The sequence below is a fragment of the Penaeus monodon genome, chromosome 42, assembly GCF_015228065.2.
Source record: "Penaeus monodon isolate SGIC_2016 chromosome 42, NSTDA_Pmon_1, whole genome shotgun sequence".
NCBI classification, from domain to species: Eukaryota; Metazoa; Arthropoda; class Malacostraca; order Decapoda; family Penaeidae; genus Penaeus; species Penaeus monodon.
The window spans coordinates 14,038,268-14,045,767 of record NC_051427.1 but is presented as its reverse complement, the minus strand read 5'-3'; the positions used below and the strand labels follow the sequence as shown (position 1 = coordinate 14,045,767).

Here is a 7,500-nt window from a genome sequence, read left to right as displayed (position 1 = left end):
AGAAAGTGATGTTAATGTTGTTTTGTTTTTTTTACATTGATGTCCTTCAAGACAGAAACCCTTCATAATAGTCTTTTTCACCTCTAACAGGTCTGGAATCTCAAAGCATGACCAGCTGGCAATATTGAAGCGTAGTCTGCACACAACCTCTTCTCAAGCCAACCAGCCTGGCCCAAACAGGAACGGAAATGGCAGTAACTCTTCTGGTGGCAACGGTAACAAGAACAAGAATGATGATGATGAGAGGAAGGGCATGCTGGCAAAAGCTGCCCTGTGGATGTTGACGGCTTACATGTTCATTGCCATCATTTCTCTCCTGTTCCCCGGGAGCAATCAGCCAGAGGTGAGGAATGACAGTCACACTGGAACAAGTGAATCTCCCAATCTCAAAACGGAATTCGGACAAATCTATTTTAATGTCCTGTGATGTCTGTAGTCATCATACTTTTTGTAATAGTAAGAAGATATGATTTGGTGGTTACTTATAAGTTTGTCTATTTTATTGTTCATGCAGATTGCTAGGTATGTGTCATGGAATGAATTCGTTCACCAAATGCTGGCAAAGGGTGAGGTTGAGGAGGTGATAGTGCGGCCTGACTTGGACATTGTTACCATCATTCTTTACGAAGGTGCTGTTATCAAGGGCAAAAAGGTGAGCAAAAAGGATGCTAAAAATGTGTGTATATATGTAACAAGTTATGGAATTAATATAGACAATGTACTGTTTACTTTCTATTGATTCTTTAGTGCAAATTCTGTAAATAGTTGACATTACTTCCCAAATCACTACTTTTTGATGATAGAAATCCTGATCACCCTTCACAGAACACATCTCAGACTCATTCCAATCTCTCTCCCTCCCCACAGATTGATCAGCGCACATTCCACATGAACATCGTCGACCTCCAGCACTTTGAGGAGCGGCTGCGTGAGTCCGAGGCCAAGCTGGGCATCCGATCCGACCAAGGTGTGCCCATTGTCTACGAGCGGAGTGGGGATACAGCTGGAAGGCTCTTGGCGTCCATTATCGTCGTGGCAATCATCGTGTCGCTCTTGTCGAGGAACATGAACATCAAAGGACCTCTGAGCATGGAAGGCATGGTGAGCGGACAAGAGTTGGTAGAATCGTTTATGTCAGTGATTGTTTGTAGTTTGTTAATACTTTGTTTTTATTGTTATTTTGTTTGTGGTTTGTCTATTATGTTTGTTTTATTATTTTGTTTGTTTGTGGGTTGTCTGTTGTTAGTGGTTTATAATTGCCATTTTGTGTATTTTATGATCTTTGTTATTTGTTTTGTTGATTTGTTTGTTGTTTGGTAATCATTATTAGTATTTATATTATTTTATTTTTGTTTTGTTTGTTGTTTTGAATGAATTAGCTATTGTAATATGCTTATATTTTAAATAAATTTATATATCTGTGAATTTTTTAGAGATTTTTTTTTTTGTGTGTGTGTGTGATTTGGAGAAAAAAAAATATTTAGAGAAATTTACATAATCTGTTGATTTTCTAGAGAATTTATCATATAGAAAGAACTTACATCATCTACTAATATTTAGAGAAATTTACACATTTGACCAATCAGATTGAATACTTCACAGGAAAGGAAACAATAGTACAAAAAGTTAAACCACGTAATGTGTTTTTATTTTTTATTTTTTTAGAGCCAGATGACCCGAGCAAAGTTCACAATCATCGACCCATTGCTCCCTGGGTCAGGTCGAGGAGTCAAGTTTGCCGATGTCGCTGGAGCAAGAGAGGCCAAGCAAGAAGTCATGGAGTTTGTAGACTTCTTGAAGAATCCTGATAAGTATAGGGAACTTGGTGCTAAGGTGAGGAGGGCAGGTTTTGCAATGTAATATTTGGCTGTTATGCGTATTTGTTTTTTCCATTGTTATGTGTGTATGTATTTATTTGTGTGTGTGTGAGTGAGTGGGAGAGAGAGAGAGAGAGAGAGAGAGAGAGAGAGAGAGAGAGAGAGAGAGAGAGAGAGAGAGAGAGAGAGAGAGAGAGTGTGTGTGTGTGTGTGTGTGTGTGTGTGTGTGTGTGTGTGTGTGTGTGTGTGTGTGTGTGTGTGTGTGTGTGTTAGAAGTAGTAGTAGTAGTAGTAGTAGCTGTAATATCATTAACATTATCATTATTATCACCCTCTCTCTTCCACAGGTTCCAAGAGGTGCTCTGCTGCTTGGGCCCCCAGGCTGTGGCAAAACTCTCTTGGCCAAGGCAGTCGCTACAGAAGGACAGGTCCCATTCTTGGCAATGAATGGCTCAGAGTTTATTGAAATGATTGGTGGTTTAGGAGCAGCCAGGGTTAGGTGAGGAAGAAGCCATAGTTAAATTTTTTTTATAGATATAGAAATAAATGTAAATATATATATGCATATAGATTTGCATTGTATATATATATTTATTTATTTATTTGTTCAAATGTGTTGCTGGAGTTGATTAATAAGACAGAAGTGCACCTTTACTTCCAGGGATCTGTTCAAGGAGGCAAAGAAGCGAGCACCATGTATCGTGTACATTGATGAAATTGATGCCATCGGCCGGAAGAGATCCAGTGGACAAGGAGGGTTAGATGGTGGATCGGGAGAGTCTGAGCAAACCCTAAACCAACTGCTGGTGGAGATGGATGGTATTGGCTCAAAGGAGGGAGTCGTCATCCTTTCATCCACCAACCGACTGGATATCCTTGATAAGGTTGGTTAGGGAGGGGAGTAGGAGAATGAGAGAGAGAGGGAACCTGTGCACGTGCATGCGTGTGTGTGTGTGTGTGTGTGTGTGTGTGTGTGTGTGTGTGTGTGTGTGTGTGTGTGTGTGTGTGTGTGTGTGTGTGTGTGTGTGTGTGTGTGTGAGAGAGAGAGAGAAGAGAGAGAGAGAGAGAGAGAGAGAATGTATGTATGTATATGTGTGTGTGTGTAAGTTTTCTGACTGGAAGATTATTCCATAGTAAAGGCCCTTGATACAAGATACTCACTTTTGACTGTTGAGATCTCATGAATGGTACAGTTAAAAGGTTATAATTTCTTGCATTATACCTTTTGCTTGCTCTGGTATTGAACATTTCATTTCCATGAGTGTTTGTACATTTATAAACATAAGCTGCAACAGTAAGTAAGTAAGAAAGAAAGAAAAAAAGAGAGGGAAATAGCAGGCAGGTGTATGTGTACAAACCTGCATGCACTTGTGACCATAATAACATATGGCATGTTCCAGTGTTCATTTCAGGAAAAAAAATACATATCAACTATGTATTGATATATATATTCATGGGTTTATTAAGTACATGAATAGATAAGGCTATTAAAAGAAATAAAACATAAGCATTTCCTCCATTCCCTTAGGCTCTCCTGAGACCTGGGAGATTCGACCGTCATATCATGATGGACCTGCCGAACCTTGAGGAACGGAGGGAAATCTTTGAGCATCACCTGAAGAGCATCGTGCTGGAGAAGCCAAGCACGTATTATGCTCGGAGGATGGCATCTCTCACTTTAGGGTTCAGTGGTGAGTAGCATGAAAGTATTCTTGTAGATCAGATAGTGTAATATGATTTTTTTTTTTTTTTTTTTTAAGCCTGATTATTCAAATATCTCTTTTTGTTCAGTCACATTAGCTAATATGATAATGTATTTACTAATATCTGAAAATAGATGATTGTCACAACAGTAGCACACTGAGTATTGCTAAGGGAGCCGGAATGAATGAATATTAGAATGTTTCTGTTTTGCTCTGTCCACAGGTGCCGACATAGCTAATGTAGTTAATGAAGCTGCCCTTCATGCTGCGAGACATGCCAAGAAGGTTGTGACAGCAAATGATTTAGAATATGCAGTTGAACGGGTAGTTGGAGGAACAGAAAAGAGATCACAGGTATGATGATAAAGTAAAGATCTTCTCATGATAGTGTACATGTTAGCAGTTTGATAATGTTTTTGTCAAAATGTATCTAAGAGGTCTGATAATGCTCAAGTATAAAAGATTAAAGTTTCACTCACTATTGATCCTTTAATGGACAACAGTTGTTGGCTATTTTGTAAGTAGAATCAGTCAGTAATGAATATCCTTCTTAGGCCTTGTCACCGGAAGAACGTCGGGTTGTTGCCTACCACGAGTCAGGTCATGCCTTGTTAGGATGGATCCTAGAGCACACAGACGCTCTCCTTAAAGTGACAATTGTGCCCCGAACCAACCAAGCCCTTGGCTTTGCTCAGTACGCGCCAAAAGACCAGAAGTTGTATACTCAAGAACAGGTAATTTTTTCACAGTTTATTTCTTAATGTACTTTATTTTGTAATATATTTCAAAGATAAAGAATGCATGTAAGTAAGAGTGAGAATGAAAGGGAGAAAATTAATTTATGAGAATAAAGCTAGTTAAATTCTCTTAGAATTATGATTGTATAGTATTATTTTTATCGACTGATGTAATTACATTTTTCACTTCAGCTTTTTGAGAGGATGTGCATGGCCCTCGGAGGTCGGGTTGCTGAGTCATTGGTGTTCAACCGTGTGACCACTGGGGCTCAGAATGATCTGGATAAGGTCACTAAAATGGCATATGCACAGGTATGTAATTTTTCTTTGTCCTATATTTGGTTATGATAATTATTTTCACCATGAAAGTCATTTTGATATTAACTAAAGGGATACAGCTCAGTTTTCCTTATTTTTTTCTGTTTCCATCAGTGAAAATAATAATAATAAAAAAGAAAAGCAAAGTTAATAATGTTGTGGCTAGCAGTTCCAGCTTTTCTTAGCTCTGTTTATGGTAATCTTTCTCCTTCAGGTAAGGTCATTTGGCTTCAGCGATAACGTCGGACAATTGTCTTTTCCCGAAGAGGAGACAAGAGAGGTTGGCCGGAGACCCTATTCACAGAAGTTGGCAGCTACAATAGACGAGGAAGCATCAAGGCTGATTTTTGCTGCATACAAGAAAACAGAGGAAGTACTCAAAGCCAACATGGATAAATTGACATTAGTGAGTCATTTTTATCATTGTTTTACTGGCTAATTATTTGGTGTAATATATGTCATTACATATTATAATGGAAACAGAGTACGTTACCTTGTGTGTATTGTTCCATATTTCAGTTTGGCTACAAATAAATCCTAAGCATCAACCTGGATATTATTGATTAAAGTAGCTATAGGTCAAGGTATTGGATATTCTCTCTCAAAAACTGTTTAATAGAAAGCATTAATTTTCCTCGTCCTCACAGCTAGCCGAATCCCTCCTGCAGAAGGAAACTCTCAACTACGATGACGTTGAAGCAATCCTCGGCCCAACTCCTTATGGCCAGAAGCTTGTCATTGAACCCTTGCAGTTTGAGGGCGAGATAAACAAGTGGAAAGATGCTGGAAAAGATAGTTAATGACTAGGCACGCAAACCAAGGCTGTTATATTCACCTCCTCTAGTATCTCAGTCAAGGTTATAATATTTTGTCGATTAAAGGCCATTTTATATATATATATATATATATATATATATATATATATATATATATATATATATATATATATATATATATATATATATAGATATATAGCTATATCACATTTTATTAAGGCGAGTTTAGGAATTTGTGAGACATTAGTTAGTTATGAATGTTTTGGCTGTGGATGATAGTTAACAACTCCTGTGTCAGTGAATTAGGTGCTATAATTCACTTTGTCGCTTGTGTAATATTTTGTTACATTAGAATGTACATAGTGTTTAAACTGTAAATAAAGATGGTTAGTCTATTTAATTAATGATTGGAAGCATGTACTAGCCTTATAATTGCCATTTATATAAATAAATGTTTCAGAAATTATACCAATGGCAGTTTGATTAAAAGACATTCATTTCTAAATCAACATATTCTTTATCTCCAGAGACCTAATATTTGCAATCTTTCTTTCTAAAGTGTGGAGTTTATCCCAAATTTTACACAGTTTGTCCTTGTCTGTCACTGCCAAGCAATAAGCTCTCATTTGAAAAAAAAAAAAAAAAAAACTTTTTTGAAGTCATACCCATATAGAAGGGTTGTACATATTTACATGAGAATTTTGAAATTTATTTAAATTCATAAGTCAAATAACTGCAGCAGTCCTTATTCAAGTAACAGACATTTGGCAAGAAGCACATAAGTTCAGTCAATTCATATGTCAGCAGATACATTAGTAAGAATGGAAACTAACTCTTTAAGATTTACTGCTTTCATTATTTTTTTTTAACAATTTTCAACATTTTCTCAATCAAATGAGTTATAAACTAGCTCCAAATCAACATCAAACAATAATCATTTACAAAGAAATAAGGGAACGGAATAATACTCCAAATAAACAAAGAGAGATATCTATTTACAAATATATAATACACTACAATACCCTTCCTTAGTGCCCAAAAGGATAGTGGTCAAGACCAGTGTTCATTTTGAATTTTTTGCGGATATTTACAGGTTGCGATTTATTGGCCTCTTCAATCATCTTCTGCACTTCCGATCTGAAAAGGACATAGTATTTTATTGTTAAGCTACAGAAAAAAAAAAACAATAACAATAATAATAATAATAGCTTTAGTCAAAGAGGGAAATTGTCACCTGAAAGAAAGATCAGATACCTGATAATTAGAAATATGGGGGTTATTATGAAGAAATTTTGTTTCATAAATATACATATAAATGAATGCAGCAAACGTTCACACACACACATACATAAACAGAGTATATTGTGAGCAAATGGCACAAAATACCATGCACTGCACATTATTTTAGTTTGACTTCTTTCACTTCCAATGTCCATGTTTAACAAAAAAAACAGACTGGAATACTACTTCAACAAAGCATAAAATGTAAAGTTACCTTAACTATTTTACTACTGTATCATACACGGTTGTCCTCTATAATGTATCTTAGATTTAATGCTTACCTATATACTGGAGGTTTGACCTCTTCACTAAGTGTGCACTCAAACTGAGGAGGAGGCTCAACCTTGAATATTGTACGACGCACCAAGTCAACATCTCGAACACAGGTGTCATTTAAATCCGTGATGGCAGTTGTGGGTGCATCAAAATGGAGCAAAAAGTAACTGAAAAAAACAACATATTAATCAAATGAAAATATGCTCAAAATTTTACTTAGATTATGATACCATGTTTATGTGTAATAAATGCTGAGAAATTAATATTCCTTAAAATACCAGTATCTGTTAAAACAAGAAACCTTACCTTCCCCTCTGGTGGACTCTTCCATGAGCTTTCATTTTGTATGGCAACTCCCTAGATCCCAAGCTCTCGATTTTGCGTAAATACCCCCCATGGTCCATGACAGACTCGGCAACTCTCTTCACTGTCTGAACCAAAGAAACCTAAAACATTCAGAGAAAAAAAGAGAAAGCAGATGAATCAAATGCAAATCAGGTAATAAACTACCTGATAAAAAGAAAATAACTTTTCAATCTGTTAATATTTCTAAAATGTTGCTATTTTTCAATCTTTAATTCTTCTGCAAACAA

The 7,500-nt window shown here is 36.4% G+C and overlaps 2 protein-coding genes across 2 annotated transcripts in view; one reads left to right on the top strand and one right to left on the bottom strand.

Annotated features, from left to right (window-relative positions):
* The window catches only part of LOC119599293 (paraplegin-like), an 8,420-nt gene extending 2,602 nt beyond the window's left edge, over positions 1-5,818 (top strand). The window contains exons 4-15 of the mRNA XM_037949028.1: positions 91-343; positions 515-652; positions 868-1,101; positions 1,666-1,833; positions 2,164-2,315; positions 2,478-2,700; positions 3,345-3,507; positions 3,743-3,873; positions 4,074-4,253; positions 4,449-4,568; positions 4,789-4,980; positions 5,222-5,818. Coding sequence (XP_037804956.1) covers positions 91-343; positions 515-652; positions 868-1,101; positions 1,666-1,833; positions 2,164-2,315; positions 2,478-2,700; positions 3,345-3,507; positions 3,743-3,873; positions 4,074-4,253; positions 4,449-4,568; positions 4,789-4,980; positions 5,222-5,374 — 2,107 coding nt within the window. The 3' untranslated portion in view covers positions 5,375-5,818. The remainder of the gene's footprint in view (positions 1-90; positions 344-514; positions 653-867; positions 1,102-1,665; positions 1,834-2,163; positions 2,316-2,477; positions 2,701-3,344; positions 3,508-3,742; positions 3,874-4,073; positions 4,254-4,448; positions 4,569-4,788; positions 4,981-5,221) is intronic.
* Positions 5,819-6,324: 506 nt separating this feature from the next.
* The window catches only part of LOC119599295 (probable 28S ribosomal protein S6, mitochondrial), a 2,060-nt gene continuing 884 nt past the window's right edge, over positions 6,325-7,500 (bottom strand). Inside the window, exons 2-4 of the mRNA XM_037949031.1 lie at positions 7,214-7,353; positions 6,913-7,074; positions 6,325-6,487 (exon numbers count right to left, since the gene is read on the bottom strand). Coding sequence (XP_037804959.1) covers positions 6,379-6,487; positions 6,913-7,074; positions 7,214-7,353 — 411 coding nt within the window. The 3' untranslated portion in view covers positions 6,325-6,378. The remainder of the gene's footprint in view (positions 6,488-6,912; positions 7,075-7,213; positions 7,354-7,500) is intronic.